Source organism: Antechinus flavipes, chromosome 6, assembly GCF_016432865.1.
Source record: "Antechinus flavipes isolate AdamAnt ecotype Samford, QLD, Australia chromosome 6, AdamAnt_v2, whole genome shotgun sequence".
NCBI lineage: Eukaryota > Metazoa > Chordata > Mammalia > Dasyuromorphia > Dasyuridae > Antechinus > Antechinus flavipes.
Genome location: NC_067403.1, coordinates 16,042,778 through 16,068,123, shown reverse-complemented (window position 1 = coordinate 16,068,123; position 25,346 = coordinate 16,042,778). Strand labels below are relative to the sequence as shown.

The 25,346-nt window shown below is 40.4% G+C and overlaps 1 protein-coding gene across 5 annotated transcripts in view; it reads right to left on the bottom strand.

Annotated features, from left to right (window-relative positions):
• LOC127540922 (sodium-dependent phosphate transport protein 2B-like) overlaps positions 1 to 25,346 on the bottom strand; it is a 205,660-nt gene that overhangs the window by 168,671 nt on the left and 11,643 nt on the right. For 2 of the 5 annotated variants that reach the window (XR_007948317.1, XR_007948318.1), the window contains exons 5-13: positions 25,177 to 25,320; positions 24,377 to 24,488; positions 22,032 to 22,227; positions 20,456 to 20,551; positions 19,858 to 19,978; positions 18,688 to 18,855; positions 17,961 to 18,077; positions 17,717 to 17,841; positions 12,675 to 13,940 (exon numbers count right to left, since the gene is read on the bottom strand). Coding sequence is in view for 1 of the 5 variants with exons in the window: in XM_051965905.1 (XP_051821865.1) it covers positions 13,305 to 13,940; positions 17,717 to 17,841; positions 17,961 to 18,077; positions 18,688 to 18,855; positions 19,858 to 19,978; positions 20,456 to 20,551; positions 22,032 to 22,227; positions 24,377 to 24,488; positions 25,177 to 25,320 (1,715 nt within the window). In the remaining 4 variants the exon portion in view is untranslated. Of the gene's footprint in view, positions 1 to 10,476; positions 13,941 to 17,716; positions 17,842 to 17,960; positions 18,078 to 18,687; positions 18,856 to 19,857; positions 19,979 to 20,455; positions 20,552 to 22,031; positions 22,228 to 24,376; positions 24,489 to 25,176; positions 25,321 to 25,346 lie in introns of those variants that run through there. The other 3 variants (XR_007948315.1, XR_007948316.1, XM_051965905.1) reach the window with 3 other exon arrangements.

Sequence of the window (25,346 nt, the reverse complement as noted above, 5' to 3'; positions counted from 1 at the left end):
AGGATGAACAGGACTTTTCCAGTTCTTTTCACTTTTTTAAGTCCAAAGGAAGTATGGAATAGGTCAGAGAAGAATAAAAAACCTGTTCTTGAGAGTAAATGGTGATTCAGGGAAAGAGTTATTTTCCTATACAGCTAAATAAAACATTTATCAAGTTCTTACTATGTGCCAGACTCTGTGCTAAACATTCAGGGTATAAATATAAACAAAGAAACAGAAATATAATCACTGTCTTCCAAAAGCTTATGTTCCAATTAGAAGACACAAAACATAAATTGGAGCAAGGAAGAAGGGTGATAAAGCTGAGCATAGTGACAGCTTGGAGATGTCTAGGAACTGACATAAAAACCAACTGGGTTCTGGCTTGGTAAGGTTAAGCGCTTCTATCAGAGTCCAGAAATCCAGAGGCAGAGTCCAAGCTGGAGAGAACTGATGATGATGGCCAAACTACCAGCAATGGGGAGTGAAGATGGCTCCAATCAACTCAGAAATCCCTTCTTAAGCACTTTTCCTCGTGAAAATGGGGTTTTTTAACCTTATTTCTAGGCCAGGTGATTAGCAAAATCTTTATTTCTATTGACTAACCTTTCCAGCTAACAATCATTCCAAGGTACTCCTATCAGTCCTATGAAAATTAGATTCTGAGAATTGCATCTTTTACCTGGGGGAAATTTTTTTTTCTTGATAGATGGCTTACTTAGTATTTCCACAGTGTGTAAATTTCATATTTGGTTTTAGTTTTTCTATCTTTTCAATTTTCAAAATTGTCGAAATAGGAAAGAAAAACACACAAAAAAGATGTTGTGACTGGCCCACTTTCATATACCTAGTGTCACAGAACTTGGGCCCAATGTTATTGACCTTAACTCATACTTCTTCCCACACCAATCTCCATCTTCAATGCTACAAAATTTAGCAAATAATTATACATGCTCTTGCCTTTTAAAAACTGTTTTTTCAAGATTGATTTCTTGCCTCACTGATTTGTCTATGAGATATTAGAGAGCCAGGACAAGGTTACAAGCTATACATCCTAATTGATTGATCAAGTCCTATTTCCTCTTCTGAAGGTTACATTTTCTTTTTAGCCCTACTTCTTTAGGAGTAAGAGTAGACAAATGGAAACAAGATGAATACTGCTGAGTTATGTGCCAAAGGTCCCTAAGAATTAGAATTTGACAGTATTTCATTATTTAGTATAATATCTTTCTGTGAACCCAGAGACTAGAGTAATAAACTATGTGTTATCTTAACTTTAATTAGAGGATCCTGTCAAAAATGCAGCTTTCCGTTGGCACTTATCTTTTTAAAAAGTTTCAAATAAAAATCTTTATTTTTAGTTGAACATTAGCCAGACCTAAGAATAAGCAGTTGTTCTCTGAAATAAGTTCAAAGAATAAGGGTGAAAGCTTGGGGTGTGAACAGAACAGTGAGCTAGAAGTCAGGAAAACCCGTTTCTAATTCTTTGCTATTAACTCCTTGTGGGACCTTGGGCCACATGACTATTATACATACATATTTATGTGTAAATAATATTCACTCTAGAATGTTACAACTGCAAAGAAATTTAGAGTCTATCCCGATTCCTCATTTAATAGATTAGGGAACAAGTCTACAGAGAAGAGTGATTTATCAAAGGCAGAGTCCTAACATATAATTTTTTTTTTGATGTTCTTTGCTTGCACTTTGTTTTCTTTCTTATTTTTTCCCTTTTTTAAATATTTTATTTTATTTTATAATAACTTTATATTGACAAAATCCATGCCAGGGTAATTTTTTTACAACATTATCCCTTGCACTCGCTTCTGTTCCGATTTTTCCCCTCCCTCCCTCCACCCCCTCCCCTAGATGGCAAGCAGTCCTATATATATGTTAGATATGTTGCAGTATATCCTAGATACAATATATAACATATAATTTTTGTAGCAGGTAGGGAGTATTGTCTGGGAACTGAGAATACTATGCTATGATGTGGAGGCTGAAATTCCTGGAACACCAAGTATAAGGATGTCACTGAAAGCAGAACCCACCATTTTATAGCTTTCTATTTTGACTAATGATCCTTTCTAAGGAGATGCTAAGCTCTGTTGTTTCTGTGGGCTAGAGAATTGCAAATGGTTTCATAGCCTCTGAATGTAGTGCCCTGTACATTCAGTGGGCCAGGGCAAAGTCACCCCATTCAAATTATTTTCTGATCCAAGATCACAAAGCTGTTAAGAGCTTATTCTCTTCCCATGTACTCACTCACTTGAAAAAAATTCTGTCTCAGAGAAAATGACAGGACTGGAAAGGACTGTGGAATAAACCTTCAAGTAAAACCATTTTATGGTACCCATGAACATAGAATGATATTTTCAAGCTTCTGCAACTATTTAGTTTGATACATTGCCCCATTACCAATACTTTGCTGTAAGTCTCATAAAATAACTTACTACCCATGGGATTTGATATTAATGATTCTACCATGGATTTAATGGTAGATTGGGTGCCTTTAAGGACTAAAGATAGAAAGATGTTCTCATCATCTTGAAAAGGCTTTGGAATCCCAAAGCTTATTGCCATTTTTGTACCGATATGAGCAAACACTCGTGAAATTGCTCTTTCCTGGGCATAAAATATAGGTTGTCCCAAAAGTCTTAGTGTGATTTTAGCTTTACTGGTCACTTTTGATTTTAAGATATTAAAATTTGAAACTACACTAAGACTTTTGGGACATTCTGTATATGGTAAAAAATGACACACAATAATAGCTTATCTTTGGATATCATTTTGTAACCATTTTTATGACATTTATAAAATGTAACCATTTCATAGCAACTCTTAGAAAGGAGCTAAGATAGCAGAGTAGAGGTAGCCACCCAGACAGGCTCTCCCAATATTTCCCTCCAAACAATTTTAACATCTTGAATCAAATTTTGGTGTGGTAAAGCCAATAAAAGATCCCCACAAGACATCTTTCCAATCTAAAATCAATTTGGAGAGAAGGAAAAGACTGAAACCAAATTAAAGGCCATATGTAACATAACAGAGGCAACATTAGTAGTGGGCTTTGGGGCTGGTCTTGATAGCAATAGCAGCATTTCCCAGAGCTCTTAGCCTAGAGATGGTAAAAGAGTCTTTTTATGATGGCAAAGAATTGGAAAGAGAGGAGATGTACATCAGTTGGGAAATATCTGAACAAGTTGTATATGATTGTGATGGAATGCTATTATGCTATATGAAATGACAAGCTCCAAAAGACTTATATTAACTGATGCAAAATAAATTAAGTAGAACTTTGAGAACATTAACATGAAAAACAATATTGTATAATGATCAACTGTGAATGACTTGGTTATTCCAGCAAGAAAATGATCCACAACAATTTCAAAGGACTTATGTTGAAAAATACTACCCATCTCCAGAGAAGGAATTGATGGTATCTGAATGTTGATTGAAGCATATTTTTTCTTCATTTTTCTTGGTTTGCTTAGTTTTATGTTTATTATGTTTAACAATATGACAAACATGGAAATATGTTTTGCATGATTGAACATATATAATCTCTTTCAAAATGCTTGCTTTCTCAGTAAAGGGGTAAGAGAAGGAAAGACAGAAAATTTTGAACTCAGATTTTTAAAAAGAATGTCTAGAATTGTTTTAATAGGTAATTAGGGGGAAAATATCAAACTAATTTTTAAAAAAGAAAGCATAAAAAACAGAATAGACAAAATGGAGGTACCAAAGAAATGGGAAAAAAAAGAACTCCTTAATAAATAGGATTGGCCAAATGGAAAAACAAGTATAAAAGCTCACTGAAAACAATTGGGTAAGTGGAATGTAATGACTTCATAAGACATCAAGAAATAATAAAACAAAGTTAAAAGAATGAAAAAAAGTAAAAGAATGTGAAATATCTGATTGATCGTGGTTTTCTGGTGTTCAATAATTCCTAAATTTTTTCTCCTTAATCCATTTTCCAGGTCAGTTGTTTTTTCCAATTAGATATTTCACATAGGGATTCTTGATAAAGACCAAAACTAGAGACTCTGATATTCAAATACAAGACTCAAAAGGAACATAAAAAAATAAACATGAAAAAGAAATCAAAAGGGACTAAATAAAGTTAAAGTTTTTACATTGTTACATGGGAAGATGATACATGTAGCTCCTAAGAATTTATAATTTTGGCAGTTAGAAAAAATATACATAGAGGACATGGGTATGAATTGATTGTGTTGAGCTAAAAAAATATGAAGGTGTGAGGAAGAGGAATGCATGAGGAGATGGGAGAAGCAGGCTGGGAAAATTTCTTCATTAAGGAAGTGAATGAGGAAAAGTTTTTACAATGGGGAGGTAAATGTGGATAAGATACTTGAACCACACTCATCAGTATTGGTTCAAAGAGGGAAGAATAAATGTATGTATATATGTATGTATGTACACATACAAACACACACACACACACACACACACACACATACACACACTTATAGCATAACCTAGCCAGCAAACATGAGAATAATTGTTTGGAGGAAGATGAAGAGGGGAAGCAATGATCATTTAATGAAATAGAATGCTTTCAAGGATTACTGATGAAAAGACTAAAACTAAACTTTTACATTCAAACACAAGATTCAACACAAACACAAAAAGTTAAACACACACACACACACACACAAAAAACAATCATAAGGGACTCAATAAAGTTAAATTGTTACATTGCTACATGGGAAGATGATACATGTAACTCCTAAAAACTTTGTCATTATGAGAACAATTAGAAGGAATGTACATAGACAAAAAAGGGGTGTGTGTGTGTGGGGGGGGATTGTGTTGATTATGCTGGGATGATCTCAAATAAAAAAGAGGAATGAGAAAGAGGGATACATTGGGAGAAGGGGAAAGGGAGAGGTAGAATGGGGGAAATTATCTCACCTAAAAGAGGCACATAAGGAAGAGCTTTTAGAATGAAGAGAAAAATAGGGAGGAGTGGCAGGCTATTCTTGAATCTCATTCTCACCAGAATTGGTTCAAAGAGGTTCAAAGTACACACTCAGCTAAGTATAGAAATTTCTCTTACTCAATAGGGAAATAGGAAGGGAAGGGAATAAATGAAAGAGAGGAACAATAAGGATTTAGATCCTTTCTAGTCCCCATACATATAATTTCAACCCACTGAATACGGAACATTTATTTGTCCTTCCTTCTTGAAAAAGACCAGTGACATAAAGAGGGTGACATTTTGACTTGCAAGCAGATTTGCATTTAAGTGAAACAGGACTGCACAAAGTCATCAGCCTCATTCTTCTCCAAAGTCTTTAACGTCCAGGGACAAGGCATAAGGCAACATGGCTGAAAGGGCCCGGGAAGCCGTGGGTAACCCTGATGTTTTTAAGCTAAGGTCTTTCCCAAGTGTGTTTGAGGCAACCACAGGTTGCCATTCAGTGATTACAGACTAGGAAAGAACTGAGGCAAAAAGATAGCTTAGTTTGACTTCCCAAAACAATCAATCTGGGAGGGGAAGATGCTCAGAGTTTCTGACCAGAACAGAATCAATAGCTATTTACACTCACTAAGAGCCATCAACACCCAAACAATGAGTAAGGGAGGTTTGGGTGGAGACCTATTATTGGCCAGTCAGTGAAAGCCAGAGTTATTTGGATTTGAAGTCAGATAACTCCATTTGAATTCCAGTTTGTCTTTCCACACAGGAAGAGGCTCTGTACCCAAGATCCAATGCCAACCCATTTCTCTAACTTGAAGAAAGTTGTTTGGCATATTAGGAACAACTTGCCAAAGGGGGAGCTATGATAAATGAGAATGGATTGTTAGTCAACCTGTGGTTGAGAAAAATCATGAAGAATATGAATTTCCTGAAGTGAAAGAGGCATCCTATTCAACCAATTCAAAAAACAGAAAAACAATAAAAATTGAACCCCAGAGTCTAGAATTGGATTGAGTATTTAGAGGTGGGAGTGGGGGGAGGTGAAGGAGGAAGGAAACTAAAGAGAAGACCAGTTCAGATTAGTATATTGAGGAGGAGGAATCCATCTATCAAACAACAAACACTTATTAAGTGGGACTAGGCGGCTGGTACCTCCATTTTAGTATCCCTGGTTCAACTAGGCAGCTAAGTAGCTAAGCAGGCAACCAGGCAGCTAAGCAGATACCCTGCTGGGACTGATGCCAGGAAGAACTGAGTGCAAATCCAGCCTCAGATAATGACCAGCTGTATGATTGTAGTCAAATCACTTAATCTCATTTGCCTCAGTTTCCTCATGTGTAAAAGAATCTGGAGAAGGAAATGTCAAACCATTCTAGTATCTTTGCCGAGAAAAGCCCATATGGGATCACCAAGAGCCATAGTAATTGAAACTTCTTGACAACATTAAAGTTTCCTTCAAAGCTCAGTTCAAATGGCAATTCCTATAGAGGCTTCTATAGGAAGAACTAAAGAGTTCTTCCCCTCATGATAGTGCTTACCACCAAATAACCTCATATTTTCTATCTTCTTGTCTACTCTCAAGATAATGAAAGTAATTTCTTTTTTGTCCTTGTAGAGTAGCCACTTAATAACTGTTTGTTGATTGAATTCAGTTGAAAGCACAGAATCCCAGAATTGGGAGGGAAATTGAGATGGAAAACTTGGAAGGATAGAGCAATGAACTCAGATTCAAGAAGTGGATTCAAATCCTCTACTGACAATAGTTTCATGACCATAGTCACCTAACTTCTTTGAATTTTATCTTCCCCACCCGGGATATGTGGCTGATCAAGCCTGTAGTACTTTTTTCAAAGACCAATTGTGATTACCAAATGAGGTAATAAATAGGAACCACTGTGAAAACTATAATGTTCTAGCTAGGATTTAGCAGTATAAGGGACCTTAACGGTAATTAAGCCCAATCAAGCAAAAATCAAGGCTGTATATTTAATTTTTAAGAATCCAGAATTGCAGATAGGTTGTATAAAGAGCTGTCCCTAGAAAGAAAGAGACTGAAGATTCTCGACCTGACTATATTGTAAGTATACAAGTAACTTCATATCTCTATTGTTCAATTTCTTCTGGAAAACCAAAGGGTAGTACTAGATGATCTCTTATTGTTGTTTTGATGGCTAATATTTTTATTTCAATGGATGTGATCACATTGCTGTAGGTACTTCCTCCAGGGGAGAAGACTGGATCTCATCCATGCATTTTCATTTTGTCCAGCTCTTTTCTATGTCCTCCCATAACTCCCTCATTCCTTCAACTTGTTAAGAGACTTCCTCTAGATCTCTTGAAATTTGTGTGGATCTCAATGGAACATTTCTTTGTTGGTAATATATTTCAGCCCATTCACACTTGTCATGTCCAGTTCTACTATCATTGAGATGAGCTGAAAATTTGTTTTCTTGAAAATTTTACAGGAGTCTGTTCTCTGAAGCCATATGATCTCTGTAAGATTATTGTTCTTAAGAAAATAGACTTTTATTAAACAATTTTTGAGGCAAAGTTATCAAACTGTGCATACCCTTTGACCCAGCAGGGTTTCTACTGGGCTTATATCCCAAAGAGCTCTTAAAGGAGGGAAAGGGACCCACATGTGCAAAAATGTTTATGGCAGCCCTTTTTGTGGTGGCTAGAAATTGGAAACTCCATCAACTGGAGAATACCTGAATAAGTTACAAGATATGAATATTATGGAATATTATTGTTTTATAAGAAACAACCAACAGGATGATTTCATGCTGAGTGAAATGAGTGGAACCAGGAGATCATTGTGCACAGCAACATCAATATTATACGATGATCAATTCTGATGGACGTGGCTCTCTTCAACAATGAGATGATTCAAACCAGTGCCACTTGTTCAGTGATGAAGAGAGCCATCTAATCCAGAGAGGACTGTGGGAACTGAGTATGGATCACAATGTAGCATTGTCACCCTCTGTTGTTATTTGCTTGCATTTTGTTTTCTTTGTCTTTTTTTTTTCCTTCTTTCTTGATCTGATTTTTTTTGTGCAGCAAGATAATTGTATATATGTGTATACATATATTGGATTTAACATATATTTTAACATATTTAACATGTATTGGACTACCTGCCATCTAGGGGAGGGAATGAGGGAAAGGAGGGGAAAATTTGGAACAGAAGGTTTTGCAAGGGTCAGTGTTGAAAAATTATCCATGCATATGCTTTGTAAATAAAAAGCTTTAATAAAAAAATAATAATAATAATAAATTTTTGAGGGTATTGGGGTTAAATGACTTGCCAGTAAGTATCTGAAGGCAGATTTGACTCAGATACTCTTGACACAAGCTACTCCATCCCCAGTACACTAGCTGCCCCAAGACCAGCTATTATTTCCAAGGTTTTTGGTGAATGTTTGGGGTAAGATCAGAACTCCTCAAAGGAATTCTTTAGGATGCACTCTTTGTCCTCTACTTTGCACTTTAGTTCTTTGGGAATGTGCTATGTCTCATATTTCTTACTTCTTTAAGGTGAGATTCAGGACCCCAGAGAAAGCTGACACACTCATATAAACTGCTCTGAGTACACTACAGACAAATTCTGCATGGAGGTTGTCAATAATATCGACCAAGAGGCCTGGCCCACAGCACCTTGGACAAGCAGCTCTTTGTGGTTTGGGGCACTGGAGGAATTTGAACTGCAGGTAAATAACAAAGAAATCATTCATCACAATCCCCTTTGTATCTCCCCAGTGTCTCCCTCACTCTTCCCATTCAAGATTAGAGGGAGCAATTCTCTAATCTCATCACCCTGGCTTTTGCTCCATGTGACTCAAAGCCTGTGAGATTGGTTTTAAAAGCCTATTGGTCCCCTCTAACTCCCAGGTGTTTCTAACTAATCAGATTATCTAGCCTTTTCAAGGGAGTCCTACAAAAACCTCCCTGACTTCTCCCTATTCTGAGCTACAGATTTTTCCCTTCCCTTCTTTGAAATCTTCCCTTTTTCTGCTGTCCCGTGTGTCCTTTGACAAGTTTGGTGTCTTTCTTGAAGCTACAAATTGCTCAGGGACAAACCTTTGCCTAGTTACTTTGGAAAGGTATCATCCTGTCCGCCCTGGTACCACAACTGCTGGTGACCTGAAAACTTGGTTCTGAAGTCCCAAACCACCTCTGAGGAAACACACTTAAAAGTAAGACAGGGCCAACGTGGCTCCTGATATAAGAGGGTGGCCTTTCCCAGCCTTTGTTCAGACAGCCTGGACTTAAAGGTCTTGTATCCAGGACAAGCTGAGAAAAAGGTAGACTCTCAAAGGAGTAGCCATGTTAGCCAACCCAGCATTCTCTGATGACCAGGTCTATCTCCTTGGCTTTCACAATCTCCAGCCAATTTTAAAAGAGTCCTTAGAGCTCCCCTCTCGAAGTTCCTGTACTTCCTCAGGTCATCTCCTCCTAAAGTCTCTGTCCTTCCCTCACATGGCTGAGTATTGCTAACCCCACCTGACTACTCTGTGCCCCATCTCACTAAGCCTCTGGGAGGAGAGACCCTAGATACATAACATTTGCCAATCATTACTGACATAGCATTTTAAAGACTTGGGGAAGCCCTTCCTCATTTCTTAAGATAAGCCTGGGAAGAGAGGAGGGGAAATACGGAGTGTTTCCCAGGTTCAAGTTCAACACTTTCTACACCCCATGGCTGAGTGGGCCACAGAAGAATGGAGTTGGGGAAAGGAGAGATGCCCTCTGCCAGGGAGGAGAAAAAGTGCTCCAATCTCAAGCACAACAGAACCAACACTGGAGAACCTCGGAGCCTCTTTGATCAAGCCCAGTCGAATGAGAGGGCTTAATATTTTTGGTCCTGACAGCATAAGGTATGTCCCTAATATCCAAGAGCCAGCCGCTCAGGCTGACGTGGTGGGGAACGTGACTTATTCACAAACTATGATCTTCTGATGGCAAAGTTGATACTTAATAAAGTGTTCTACTGTATTAATTACCAGCCAGAAGAACAGGATAATTAGAAGAGTTTCCAAAAGGCTTGGTTTTCATTTGCATTCCAGCCCTTGGCAGCTTCTGGCCCATTATCTGTCAGATCATGCCGCCATTTTGAAATTGGTCATATGATGCTTTGTCAGGGTACTGCTTAATTAAATGGCATCCCCATGCTTTCTGGCTCTGTGCTGATGGCACTTTCTGACCTAACTCCTTAACCTGGAAATGTTCAATTAGCAAGAAAGATATAAGAAATAATCTTCTACAGTAATTATATAAATTCATTTCAAGCTTACAGACCCAAGAACTAGAATTAAAAATAAATAAATAAATATCTCACAGGGTAGACTTTAACTTTAGTCTTAAAATTCTTGATGACAATCTGGGCAAGAGATCTGATCTGAAACTTATTTTTGCTAATCGGGGTTGGGGGGAAAGAGTAAGATCTCATATGAACAAAAAGCATGTTGAAGAGTTATTAAGGATATGGAGAAAATGAAGAAGTAAATCAAAGAAATTTATTCCCAATCCTTCAAAAATGCATCCCCTTTGGGTTTGAATATATTTTATTGTTTTGTTCTTTCCAAAAATATGAAAATCATACCATGTACACAGATCACATGAATAATCCACATGAGAAAAAAGCATACTGAATGCAAGTGGGACTACAAGATACATAACGTATGTATTTACAGTGTGCAGTAGACAAGTTTAAAAGATATTACAAAATATACAAATGTTTTTGCTTATGTTGGCTTTTTATATGTATACTTATATGTATGTATTTCATAGATAAATACATTCTTATTTTCAAAGGTGAACAATATAAAACCAGAATCATACAGGTTATATTCAATCTAATTCATGAAAAAACTATTAATGAAGTGACTATACATAGAGACTATATCGGTATCTGTTTATGAAGGGTTATGCATATAGTGGATATCAGGGTAAGGATCCATATGTCCCCAAATGGGGGGACATAGGACGTGAGGAATGGGCTACTTGTGCTTCTTCAACTTGTACTTCCCTTTCCTATTATACTCTGGCAACCTAAATTTCCCTCAACTTTCACCTTTTGGAGCTGGGAAATTGTTGGAAAAGCCTACTTAAGTGAGATGAAATGAGTATATTGGAGATGTGTTGGAGGGAACAAACATGGCTGGAGGAGAGGTAAGTGCAGATTGTTGTCCCTTAGAAGGACCCACAAAAGGCAAAGAGAGAACCCCGGGATTGCCAGAATACACAGGCTCCCTCACCCCACCCACATGCACGAGCTTGTATATCAGGAGGGGACTGGGGACCAAGGCTGGCTGGGCAGCCCAAACTCCTGGATGACCTCTGGGAATGTGGACTCTGTCCAATCACAGGCTCACCAATGAGCCTCTTTTAAGAGGCAGGAGTTTAAGGGTCGGGACAGAGCTCATCCCTGGCAGGTGGAGGAAAATTTCCAGTTCCAGATTAGTCTTTAACAGGTCATCCTAAAGCTACCGGAGGATAAGGTGCTTCGTGTCCAGGCAGACTGCCACCCTTCTAGGATGCAGAAAATCCTAGCTACAGCTGTCTGAGGAGGGTCATGCTTTCAACATCCACATTTTGCCCAGAACATGGCCACCAGCCACTCAAGCTCCCCTCAGCAGGCCTGGCAGGTTTGGCTTCCTGTGAAAGGGGCACAGAGAGGCAAAGACCCAGAAAGAAGGGCTCCCAGCAAGCCCAGTCACTTCCTAATCCTTCAAGGACCATCCACATTCTAATGAGCTAGGGGGCCGCTCCACCCAGCTAATCCCTCTGCTCAGACAAGACACAGATCCCAAGGCACTCTGGGTCTCAGGGAAGGTCCAAGATGGGAAGGACCTTCGGTCTGATCCTGCGGCCAGCTCAGTTTATTCTGCTCCCCCTCGGAGTGAGGGCAAACTGAACTTCATGGCCTGACTCACAAACCCCCAATTGAGGCCGACAGGAAGCAAAGTTTAGCTCAGAATCTTGAGGTCCTCTCCTACGGCCAGGATGAGCGGCCGACAGGCCCCCAGGATGGATGGAGTTGCTGCTCTCCCCTGCTCCTAAAGACTTCACCATCTCCTGCCCAACCTTCCCATACATAGCATGAGGCACTCAGACCATCTGGGAGTTAGCATCAGCTCTCAGCATTGCCCTCGACGAATCTGGATTTCTGGAACACTCCCAGTTGTGGACGGCCCGTGGCCGCAGCCTAAGCTGCTGTGCTAACTGTCCTGGGGACACTACACCCTTAATTTCCCTCCAAGGGCAAGAGATCTAGAAGCACATGTGGAACTCTGTGTGCTTTTTCACTAAATCACCATCCCTCAGAAGTAGCTTTTTGATTTTCTGGAAATTGCCTGGCTCTGGCCAACTTGTGTAGACTGCCCAGGAGAAGCTGTGGAGACTATGAGGGGGGAAGATCAGGAAATGGGGGGCACGGGGACATACACTGAGCCGCCTCTCTGGAACTGGTCTTTGGAACTGGGCCATATGGCCATGAGACTGAAGGATGGCCATCAGCCTGGAGGATGGCCATCAGCCCAAAGAATGGCTGGTCTTTAGCCTGGAGGGTGGCAGCCATTAGCCCGGAGGATGGTGGCCATACCCTGGAGGATGGCCATCAGCCAGGAGGGTGGCCCAGCCCTTCTAGAAGCCATCCCGGCACATGCTGCTGACCAGCAGCACTCTCTCATGAGCAGGGACGGGGGTCCACATAGCTTGCTGGAGCTCAAACTCAATCCTCAACCTTCCCCTTGCTGCAAGTCCCCAGGGATGATGATGAGGCTTTGTAAGCCTGGGCCGAGGGATAAGTCACTAGCTGGAAGCTTCTCCAGCCAGATCTGCCCTACCTGCCAGCCTTGTGGGGCCATAGAAGGACTGATTTCCTACTTACAGTCAGGTCTTCTCAGAAACCAAACTCACTTATTTAAAAATAAAAGTCTAACTAGGTTTTCTTGAGCAATGAAATCTTTCCTTAAGCTTCTTCCTTCTAAAAAAAAGTTTTCAGGTCTTTAAAACAAGTCCTGTTGGTCAGTAGCCCTAGTTTCTAGAGAGAGAGTAAATAACTGGCCCAGTCAGAATTCATCTTGTGGTTCTTGTCCCAGGGCTCTTAGGGAGCCAGAAATCATGTGAGGGATAACTGGGGCCCTGGGAAGGACGGAGCTTTGATCACAATTTCTGCCAATGCTGAGCCAGCCCTACCTGCCAATGTGTTGGATTCTGGGGTGAAGGGTAGGGGTAGCAAATGTCCGTGGTTCCATTTTCCAATAGATAGCTAACCATCTACCCCCCTACCCTTCCCACATTTGGGGGGAAAGAAGGGCATGTAGAACAAGAAATAATCCATCTTTTCTCCTCCTCTCAAAGCCCTGTCCTACTATAAAGCTGTGCAGTTAGAGACGGTCTTTACGTCTTGAGGCTCCTGAGTCTTGGACACGGGCTGGGTCTCCTCCACTATGACTGCCGTGTTCTCATAGACCTCGGGAACCTTGATGGGGATTTCGTTGACCTTTTCTTCATCTTCCAGCAGGTCACAGCACTTACTGCAGCGGCAGCACCGGGGGCATCCACACAGCAGGCAGCACACCCGGCAGCAGACACGGCAACAGCAGCAGCATGGTAGCTGGCAACAATTGCCTGTGATGAGAGACACCAGCCCATCCCAAGGCTTGAGGGAGCGCATCCACAAGGGCAAGAAGTCCCAGGTTTGCAACTTTTTAGGGAGAATTTGAGGGCAGTGAGCTTGAATGACCCTCATTATCAGGAACATAAACAGCACCACTATGATGGGGCTCCCTACACCCACCAAGACGGGCCAACCTGCCAGGGAGAGGCCGAACACGGCCAATGGAATCAATAAAAAGAAGAAGATGAGGTAGAAGATGGCAAACCAACGGTAGGTGGCCGTGATATTCCCCAGGCCCCTGGCAAGACGGATTGGCAGGCGCGTGAATGGGATTGGGTACCACAGAAGGATCCCAGAGACATTGAAGAAGAAATGGCACAGGGCAATCTGAAATCAAACAGAGTAAACAAGATGAAAGCTCCTGGAGACACACTGGAAGCCAATCATAGAGGAGGAAAGGAAATCAGGAGGCAGGTGATGGGGAGAAGGGATGGGAAAGATCAGAGACGCCACAGAAATTATCCATGACTATTTTCACTGTGGGCTCATTGATTTAAGAGCCAGGATGGAGAACAGCAGTCAGCTGGGCTACTCTATTCAGTTTTGCAAGAATATGGCTGGATGTTATGAGGGTTGTGACCCAGAGAGCATCGGACCCAGAGCCAGGGAGACTTGGGGTGGAAACCTCTCTCACCCTAACTATGGTCATCTGAAGTCAGCAATGGAGCCTTCATTCCCTGGGTTACTGTGGATCCAATGAGATCATGGTGTCAAGAGCTTTGGAACCTTTCATTCACCCTACAAGTAAGAGTCCTATTGTGGTCTTGTAGAAAGAACAAGCCATCCAAATGGGCATCTGAAGATCTAGCTACACTCTAAGTCAACAGGCATTGATTAAATGCCTTCTGGATGCAAAGCGTCATGCAGAGGAAAAGCTCCTGCCCACAATCAGCTTTCATTCTGCTCTTCTGAAGTCCTGCCTTCAGCAAACTCTTGTCCTGTCTACAAAAGGAGACCCAGATGATCTCAAAGATCCTTCCAACCTTAAAGCCTATGAAAATGGGCCTTTTTGCAAAGGGTCATGCAGCAAGGACCAAAATGCGAGGAAGAGCTTGAGTCCCAACTAAAAACAAATCAAAATTGACAATTTAAACCACTTTCTCTGAGTTCCAAACAGTGATTTCAAAAACAATTTAGATAATTAAAATGTTGCTCCAAATCAAATTAAGTACCAATGAGTTAAAAAGCAATGGATTTAATAAAAAAAAAATTGCATTCCAGAACCAATGAGACTTTTATTGTAATTGTTTTCAAAATCAGTTTTGGAATTCATTCTTTTACAAAATGAATTCCATTGTCTTATGATGTTTTGACTCTCTCCTCCCCCTCCCCCTTCACTCCCTTGTCACCTTTCTCCTACCCAGACATCCCCTGGCCTGCCTGCACACCAGCAGGTGCCACTGGCCTCCCTTGCCAGGAAAGGAGAAGGAGAGTGAGGCAATATTTACCCTGGAGACTGCTAAGGGCACCTCCAGCCTGCTGTGTCTGGGCTGCAAAGCTCAACCTTGACCCCTCTTTCCCCTTGGCTTTCATGGCATCACTCTCTGAGTCCTTCTTCAGGATCTCTTGTGTTCATCCCCTCCTATCCATTCCTAATGACATCATGAAATTTTCATTTTTTGTGAGCTGCAAAATAATGCTGCCTTTCCTCTGGTAAATACTATTGTGTACTCTGATGTACCACTTCACACCTCTCAGATTGACCACAGTGATAATGACAATGATAATTGGTAAGGTCATAATAAATGTGGAAGGGGAGGTAGGAAAACTGGGATACTAATACACTATTGGTGAAGTTGTAAACTGATCTAATCATCCTAAAGAGGATTTTGGAACTATGCCCAAAGAGCTATCAAAGTGTTGTATACCCTTTGATCCAGTAGGATTTCTACAAGGTCTGTATCCCAAAGAGATCATAAAAGAGGGGAAAGGATCCACATGTGCAAAACATTTGTAGCAGCTCTTTTTTGGGACAAGGAACTGGAAACTGAATGGATGCCCATTGGTTGAATAAGTTATGGTATATGAATGTTATGGAATATTATTGTTCTGTAAGGAATGATGAGCAGACTGATTTCAGAAAAGCCTGGAAAGCCTCCCATGAACCGCTGCTGAGTCAAGTGAGTAGAACCAAGAGAGCATGGTACATGGCAACAACAAGATTATGTGATGATCAACACTGAGGGATATGGCTCTTCTTGACAATTAAGTGGTTCGAGGGAATTCTTATAGACTCGTGATGGAGAGAGCCATCCACATCCACAGAGAGAACTATAGAAACTGAATTTGGATCACAGCATAGTATTTTCACCTTTTTTGTTGTTGTTGCTGTTTATTTGCTCATCTGTTTTTTTTTTTCCTTTCTCATGGTGTTTTCCTTTTTATGATCTGATTTTTCTTGCACAGCATGAGAAACATGGAACTATGCTTAGAAGAATTTCACATTTAACTTATATTGGATTGCTCACAGTCTTGGGGAGGGGAGAGAAGGGAAGGAAGGGAGAAAAATTTGGAACACAAGGTTTTGCAAAGGTGAATGATGAAAACTATTTTTGCATGTATTTTAAAAAATAAAATATTATTGAAAAAAAGAAAAGAAAAACCATACTATTTGTTGACCTTAGGAAAATCATTTAATCTCAATTTTCTTATCTATCAAATGTGGCGATACTGGACTAGATGGTTTCTGAAAGTTCTTTTATCTCTAGATCTATTTCCCTAGGCTATTCCAGAAGCTTTCTCCTGGCTGGTTTCTTAGCTTGAATACATCCTATAGACACATGTTTCCTAAATCAAAACTCTAATGACATCCTACCCATAATTCTAATGCCTATTGCCTTCCCAATATAGGAAGGGTTTTTTAAAAATCCTTGGTTCAGCTGTCAGGGCCCACTAGAACTTTCTTCCTTTTGCTTAAAGGAAACAGTGTTTAAAAATCCCATTATAATGATGACTCTTATCACTGGCCCTTCCATTATCATACATTCCACTGAAACTGGTTTTGTGAAGATGCGTCTTCATTTGACATATTTCTGGGATCTTTATTCCCATCCTTTCTTGTCTCAGAATAATTTTCCTTTAGACCTTTGACCAAACTGTGATCCAAATTCAGTTTCCATAGTTCTCTCTGTGGATGTGGATGACTCTCTCCATCACGAGTCTATAAGAATTCCCTCGAACCACTTAATTGTCAAGAAGAGCCATATCCCTCAGTGTTGATCTCACATAATCTTGTTGTTGCCATGTATCATGCTCTCTTGGTACAAGCCCCTTGACTTTTTCCAGCATTTCTTCCTTTTGCTTAAAGGAAACAGTGTTTAAAAATCCCATTATAATGATGACTGTTATCACTAGCCCTTCCATTATCATACATTCCACTGAAACTCGTTTTGTGAAGATGCTTCTTCATTTGACATATTTCTGGGATCTTTATTCCCATCCTTTCTTGTCTCAGAATAATTTTCCTTTAGACCTTTGACCAAACTGATCTTCAGAATCCCTCTCTCCCCCCACCATGAAACTATCACTTCTCCCTCCCTTAAACACAAAGCTTGGATCTATACCAGATAACTAGCAAGTTTTAATTTACATTTCTCTAATCCATAGTGATTTAGCTCATTTTTAAATGCAACTTTAGATTATTTTCATTTCTTCTAATGAAAAATACTGCCTTTTCATCTCCTTTGACCATTTATCAATTGGGGAATGATTCTTATTCTTAAAGATTTCACAATGTTCTTTATATATTTGAAATATGAGAACTTTATCTGAGAAATTTCTCTATAAAAATGTTTTCCCAATTTTCTGCTTTCCTTCTGATATTGGCTACATTTATTTCATTTGCACAAAACTTTTTGATTTAATGTAATCAAAATTACCCCTTTTACACTTAACTTTGCTCTCTATCTCTTTTTTATTTAGATATTGGTCACTACTAAAGAAATTCAGCTTCTAAGAACAACGGCTACAGCCAGTTTTCTATCCCACAATTCACCATTCTGACCTTTGGGGAAAGAAACCAGAGTGTTAATTGGAAGGATTTAGTGGTAAGCTAGGAAAACAGAGCTTAAAGGAAAGAGGTAGTAAGTCATAACTGTTCTGACCTGGAGTGAATTGTGTAAAGTGCTTCCAGGGCTGGCCAGCGCAGCCAGGATGGCTGTGGTGGTGGTGCCGATGTTGGAGCCCAGGGTCAGGGGGTACGCTCTCTCCAGGCTGATCACTCCAATGCCTAAGAAAGAGAAAAAAGACACAGGTTCAGTCCTGACTGGGAATAATTGAGCATGGCAAGATCAACTATAAAAATGGAGACATGGGACATGTGAAAGGGGAAGGAAGGAGAGGACTCACCAACCAGAGGAGTGATGGCAGATGTGAACACAGAGCTACTTTGCACAATAAAGGTCATTCCGGCTCCAACAAGAATGGCGAGGTAGCCCGTCAGCCAGGCAAAGGGGAAGGGGAAATCTGAGGAAGAGAAGAGGAAAAAGGCAGTTTTTACAATTGTCCTGGCCAGTATTTCATATTCAAAGCAATAGATCACTCACTCTAAGGGCAATTTGAAAATGATCATGTAACTAAACTCATTTCAAAACCTGATAGTTCCTAAGGCAATTAAAAGCAGTCAGCAAGGAGTTTCCTTCCTGCCAACATCTTAAAAACTCCTTTTAGGCTCTTCTTTGCTCAAACAAGAAAATACTTGTAAAAAGCTCCAAGCACAATATCTAGCAAATAGTAGATTATTATACAAATCCCTAAAGTGAGGGAACTCACTTTCCTATGCAGGCTGGCAGAGTCTCTGTAACTCATATCCTTAAAGAGTTGTCCAGAGGTTTGGGGGCTCCCCAAGACTGGTTTGATAATGCAAATCCAGAACCAAAGAGACCACACAGGTTGCCAAGATTTCTGATGGGAAAGGAGAGACCCCAAGTGGAGGCAACAGTCCTCTGGAGCTCTGGTCTCCAGACCCACGGGCCAGATGTGGACCTCAGGGAGCACAATGGGAGGAGAGCTAGCAGGTGTCTTTTTTCACAAGGACTTTGCCCACAGAAAGACCCAAGGAGGGTGGAAGTTCTACCTGTATTGATGGTCTTCTTAATCACTGCAGCAACTTGCCCCTTGAGCACAGAGTTCAGGACCTTGACAATCAGGATCAAACAAGTGCACAGGACCAGCAAGGAGAGGGCCAGAAGAATGAGTCCGATGCCCAGATCAGAGAGATTGACATCCACAAATGCGTGTTTGCCTGCGGGAACCAGAGAAACCACTTGTCATCATCTTTAGCTTCCTTTTCATCACTTAACCTGGATACAGGGCATTCTACACAGCACTGGGTCTTACAGAAAGTAATTGTAATTCATCAGAGGTTTATATGATCCCCCAAAAAAGGATCACAAAAGATATTAGTTTAAATACAAATACCATTTAGCCCCGAGACTCTACTTTACAGTAAGGATTCCCAGTGTTTTTACAAGAAATCATTTTGCTTCCTAGAAAACCTTGAAATGTGAGGGTGTGGGGTTAACTGCCAGTTAAGTTTCTGTGCACTGGATGGGAAGATAGAGTGTGGGAAGCTGTACTGACACTTAAGTCGCTGTATACCCGGTAGCACAATCAGAAGGAATACTGGTTTACAGTTGAAAGTCCTGGGTTTGAATATTGACTCAGCTCTTTGCTATCTCTGTTGCAAGGGGCAGGTCTCCCTTCCCAAGAAGAGATTTCTCTGACTTTGAATTACATACTGATCACTTCGGCTTGACATACAAAAAATATAATGAAATGTTTTGTAGTATATTTGTACTATACAAATGTAATGATAACAACAATAACATTGATTTGGGTTTAAAAGTTTGTAAAGAGCTTTACAAATATTATATGTATTCCTCAAAACAACTCTGGGATGTAAGTAAGGAAAGTCAGGCAGACAGCAAGTGGGTGACTTACTCAGGGTTACTCAATCTCAGAAGCTGGATTTAGACCAGATATGCCTGAATCTCTCCAGAGCACTAGACCATTATGAGAATGTTGTTAGAACTGATGTTTGAGCTTCAATTTCTGACTTAGCTCCTGGTAGTAAATTATAGACACTTAGTTGGGAGAGATAGGAGGTTACTATAGACTACTAGGTCCAGGGCTCTCTCCACAATATAATTAGATGAGGAGGATCCCATTAGATGAGAGAGCCGAATGGAGAGTGGGGTTAGAAAGGCCTCCTTCACTCAGCAGACTTTGCAGGTTTCCTACTCACACTTTGCAATGTTCTCTTCATATGTCATGTTCATGAGGGTCCAGGTCATGTTCCCATTGGTCCAGCAGAAGCTGGGAGAGGTACAATTTTCTGGTGAGGGAACGGTAACGTTGCTTAACGTCTAAAAGACATAATACAGGGGGAAAAAAACTTTTTATAGAAAATGGTATTTTGGGAAATTGGATTTTGCTGCAATGAAGACATGCCCCACTGGCCAATGAATCCCCACTTTCCCCCTCTTTCTCCCACCTTCCCCATAATCCTTAGAAAAGACCTTTAGCCTTTGTGCTTGGTCCATGGACCATAGAACAGCTAAACTCCAGAATCTGGGTTACTTCTGGAGGCCAGCGGAGCTGCCCTCAGACTGAGCACTGTTACCCTGAAATGGGGACCTGAGCATCAATTGTTTTAGCTCTGTATTGGAGCAGTCTTCTGTCCCATAATCTGAGGTAGAACTAAGGCAGGGTGACTAGAGCTTTGTTATAGGGCACTAAATTCATAGAAATCCAGTAGCATTTGTAGTCCCTCGATGTCACAGGGGAAACCAAGAATTCTTACTCTACAGTCTATATCCTCTGAATCATTTTCTGATTCTTACCTCATTTTTAAATGTTGTACACCAAGTCTTTATCAGGCTCTTGTTTTTGGCTGCCTCATTTCCTATGGCAATTTCATTTATGACTTCTTCATCCAGCTGAGAAAGTAACAAACATGAGGAAAAGAGTTAGCCTGTTCCTCACCTGAGATTTGTGAGTGAAAAGTTAATTACTTTCCTAAGGGCTCCAGTGTACAGAAAAGAAAACCAGGATGTGTGTGAAAGAGAGACATAGATTGGTCTCGTTTCCCCGAGGACCTCACTTCCACCTGCACAGGTGACTTTGCCTCATCTAAGCTTGACTAGATCAGGCCTTTTGCCCTTTTCTAGGGGGCCCAGTACCACCAGCTCCTTGAAGCCTTGAAGGACCTCCCATATGGTCATCATATGCCCCAGTGCCTGGTCCATAGTAGGGGATTAATAAATGCTTTTTGGTCATGAGGCATCTCTTGAGAAAGAGCTCCACTTTGATCAGAAGAATAGCAAAGCATAGGAAGAAGCAAAATGGTTTTGCTGGAGACAGGCACATCATATTGATCGAAAGGGTAAAAGATAACACATTGCCCAACAAAATAGTCATCGGGCCCCAAATGGCAGAATGGGGGTGCTGAAGAATACAACTGCCAATGTGGAAGGCCAAGCAAGCTCCTTAGCTTCACTCCCTCAAATAAAATGTGGGAGTCATGGCAAGGGAAAGAAATATCTAAATAGCACTACAGATTGAGGGAGGAAATTTTGAGCTCTGCTTCTAAGGGAATCTAGGTTATCACAAGCTCTATTTCACCTTAAATTTAATTTTTTTTATAATTTTATATATTTAATATCTCCCCCATTTACATGCAAAACAAAGATTTTTTACATTTATTTTTAAGATTTTTGAGTTGTAGGTTTTCTCTCTTATCCCCACCAATAATTAGGAAACCACATGTGACGTTATGCAAACCATTTCCATCCCTAATGAAAATAAAAACTCTCAAGAAAAGTTAAGGGGAGGGAGAGAGGGAGAGAGGGAGAGAGGGAGAAAGGGAGAGAGGAACAGAGAGAAAGAGAGAGAGAAAGAGAGAAAGAGAGAGAGAGAGAGAGAGAGAGAGAGAGAGAGAGAGAATGCTTCAATGCTTCAATCTGTATTCAAACACAATCAGTTCCTTTTCTGGGTATGGATAGGATTTTTTCATCATACATCCTTCAGAGCAGTCGTGGATGATTGTACTGCTGAAAATAGCCAAGTCATTTACAGCTGGTCATCTCAGAACACTGCTATGACTCTGTATACAATACATTTCACTTGGCTTGAGTTCATGGAGGACATCCAAGGTTGTTGTTTTTTTTTTTCCTGAGAGCATCCTGCTCATCATTTCCCATAAGATAATAATATTCCATAACAAACTCATACCACAGTTTATTGAGTCATTCCCCAATTGATGAGCATCCCCTCACTTTCTAATTTTTCTTTGCTCTGAGAAGAGTGGCACCATGAATATTTCTGGTATATATAGGCTTTTTAAAAAAAATTTTCTTTTGGTATTCATGTCTAATAGTTCACCTTAAATTTAAAATCAGGGGGAGTCTTGATGCCCACCTGGATAATGAGTTTTGTGAAGGGATCTGTGATGACTTTCAGGAGTTTAGGGGCATTTTCTCCACTCTTGATATTAAAGCTTTTCACGATGGCATCAGTGAGGTAATAGAGGTAGTTTGTGATCACTTCCACGGGCAGCAGCACCAGGACTGACAACCAGTTAAAGAAATCGTGGACGGTCGCTCCTGCAAAAGCCCTAGAGCAAGGAGAAAACCCAAAGCAATTAATGTGATGGTACTGTCTTGTCACTCATTAAAAGCCTACTGTGTGCAGAATGAGAAGGGATGGTATGAAAGACCTGCTTAGGAAATCAGAAAGATCTGTTTCAGGTCTCCTTCTGCTGATAGGACCATGGACAGAATAAGTCATTTAACACTTGCAGTGACCCAGAACACTGCTGGAATTGCCCAATTAGCTTCATATTGGAAACTTCCTCTCATCAGTAGAACTACTGATCCAGTTGTTCCCCCAAACTGGGCAGAGCCGGGCGAGAGAAAGCTATGCTATCCACACACAATCTCCACAGTACCAGCTGAGTGACTTTGCCATGGTGCCGGGATCAATAGGATACTGTATCTGGAATCAGGGATGCAGGAGTTCCTTCCAACCTCAGAAACCAGCAGGCTGGATGATCCTGGCCAAGTCACTTAAACTTCCTGACCCAAATTCTATATCTCATCTCTAAAAGTGGATAACAATAGCACCTGTCTCAGGGTTGTTTTGAGGATCAAACCAGATAATGTTTATAAAATGCTTTATAGATTGTAAACCTCTACATAAATCCTGGCTATTATTATATGGAATTTTACATATTACAGAACACATAACTGTTGGAATCCTAGTGTTAACTCAACTTGAAACAAGGTGATAACTCAAGAGAGATGTGAATTCACAAAGTTACACAGTTAACTTTGTGAATCTCCCATACTTATGAACTCCAATGAGTAAAGGTATGAACACAAACATTGTATCAATTAGTTCTACTTAGTACCTTGTTTCAGGTTCTGGCCCAAAACATCTTCTTGTAAGATCAGATCAATAATCTATCAACTCTAATGAGTTAGCAGTTTGTAAAGATTCCAACACATAACTATTATAAAGAGAGTTGCTAAGTGACAATGAATATAGTATGCTGGGCTGGAGTCAGGAAGACCTGACTTGGAATCCAGCCCTAGATACTTTCTAGCTATGCAACAATGACCAACTTAACTCATGTCTGCCTTGGTTTACTCATCTATAAAAAAGGGGATAATAAGAGAATTTCTCACAGTTTTGTTGCAAGAATCAAATGAGACACGTGTGTAAAATGAATTGCTAGCACAATGCCTGATACATATTAAGTGTTTAATAAATATTCATGCCATTCACAAACTACTATGATGAAGCATGGGAGCTATATGGAAGCTTCCTACTATAAAGGGGCACATCACAAAAATGCACTTTATTTCAGTTAAAAGTGTGCCCCCTGTGATCAACTTATGTCTATTGGAATAGACAAAGCAGTTGTGATCATATTTACTTAATGATTTACTGGACATTTACCCTGCAGGATCACTACTAGGTCTTGCAGTGCTGGTGATTCACAGACTGAGGCCAAATTGCATTTACAAGCAGCAGTGAGAGCTAAATGTGGATGGGCCCATTGGCACAGGACGGCTAGGAAATGTCCAGTTAGGACTTGCTTCTATTGGCTAAAGGGCAAGGGATGCCATTTATTGTCAGATTTCTCATTATATTACTTATTATATTATTATAATAATTAGTATTATATTCTCTTATCATATTTCTTATTATAAGTTTCTCAACACAAAGTCCTACTGTGGTTTCCCTCTCTGGCCCTGATTGCATGAAAGGAGAAAGGCAGAAATGATGTGATCATCACTTGCTACAAGTTCTTGAAAGTCTAATTTTCTCTGATCTCTTCCTGGGAGTCAGTAACACCTGAAAACCAGTTCAGAAAATGAAATTCTGATGATATTCCCTTCACAATGGAAACACAGATTCCCTTTGTGTTATTCAGGACTAGTATCAGCCCTGACCATCTTTTATCTCTTTCTAGATCCTATTTCTAGACGTGTTTTTCTTTTTTTAATGAATCTGGAAGAAAAAATATAAAAGATAATGCATTGTACCAAAAATGAAATCATCGTCTACCAATAATCATTTATGACCAAGCTGAGTCTTTTGAACTGTTCAACCCACAATCTGCACTAGAAGAAGGTCGATTGTAAGAGCTGGGGAGAGATCTGTGGAACTGCGTGAAGATTCTCTACTTTATTAATCAAAGGTGGTTATGGCAGTGAAGGAGAGAACAGGCCAGCAAACAAGCGAGACAAACTTCCTACCTTCGAAATTCATCCCTGTCTGCAGCCTGCATGAGAGCCACGACAGTATTGGTGATTGAAGTCCCAATATTGGCTCCCATGATAATGGGAATTGCTGCCTTTACTGTCAGCACTGTCAAAGGAAAAAGGTAAATGAGGAAGAAAAAATAAGGAACTTCACAGGAAAAAAATAAAGCTCAAACAAGTTAAGGAATCAGTATTTTAAAAAAAGTTGGGAAGGTGGAGTCCAATTATGATGAGGAATAGGAATCCTTTCTACAAGATCCTCGACCAGTCATTCAACCTTTGCCTGAAGATCTGTGTGGAGAACAACTCACTACAGCTACAACCAAGTGCCTAGGACTGTAACTAGGGCAGGAAAGGACAAAAAATTTGGAGGCCACTGGTAAGTGGGAAGTGGGAAGTGTGGTCACTGCTCCAATGTGTCTGTAACAAGTTTTGTCCCAAGATTGGAAGGACAGAAAAGTAGGAAGATAGAAATTAAAGATCAGCCAACAGTATGAATAAATACATAATTCTAAAATTTTGAATAAGACTCTTTAAATGGATCTGGGTTTTCCTAACTAATGAGGCTCTCTCTGTGTCTCTCTCTCTGTCTCTCTCTCTTTCTCTCTGTCTCTCGCTCTGTCTCTCTGTCTCTCTCTGTCTCTCTCTCTCTGTCTCTCTCTCTCTCTCACTCTCTCCCTCTCTGTCTCTCTCTCTCTCCCCCCTCTTTTTTTTGTCTCTGTCTCTCTCAGTGTGAGTGTGTGTGTGTGTGTGTGTGTGTGCGTGTGTGTGTGTGTATAGGAGAGGTAACTCACACGAAGAGGACACCATGCTGACAATGATGGACGAGGATGTGCTGGAACTCTGCACCATGATGGTCACCAGGACACCGATCACCAGGCCAGCAATGGGATTGCTCAATACTGAACCATCTCGGAAAATCTCCCCAGCCATTTTTCCTGCAATGATAATGATTTAAAAAAAA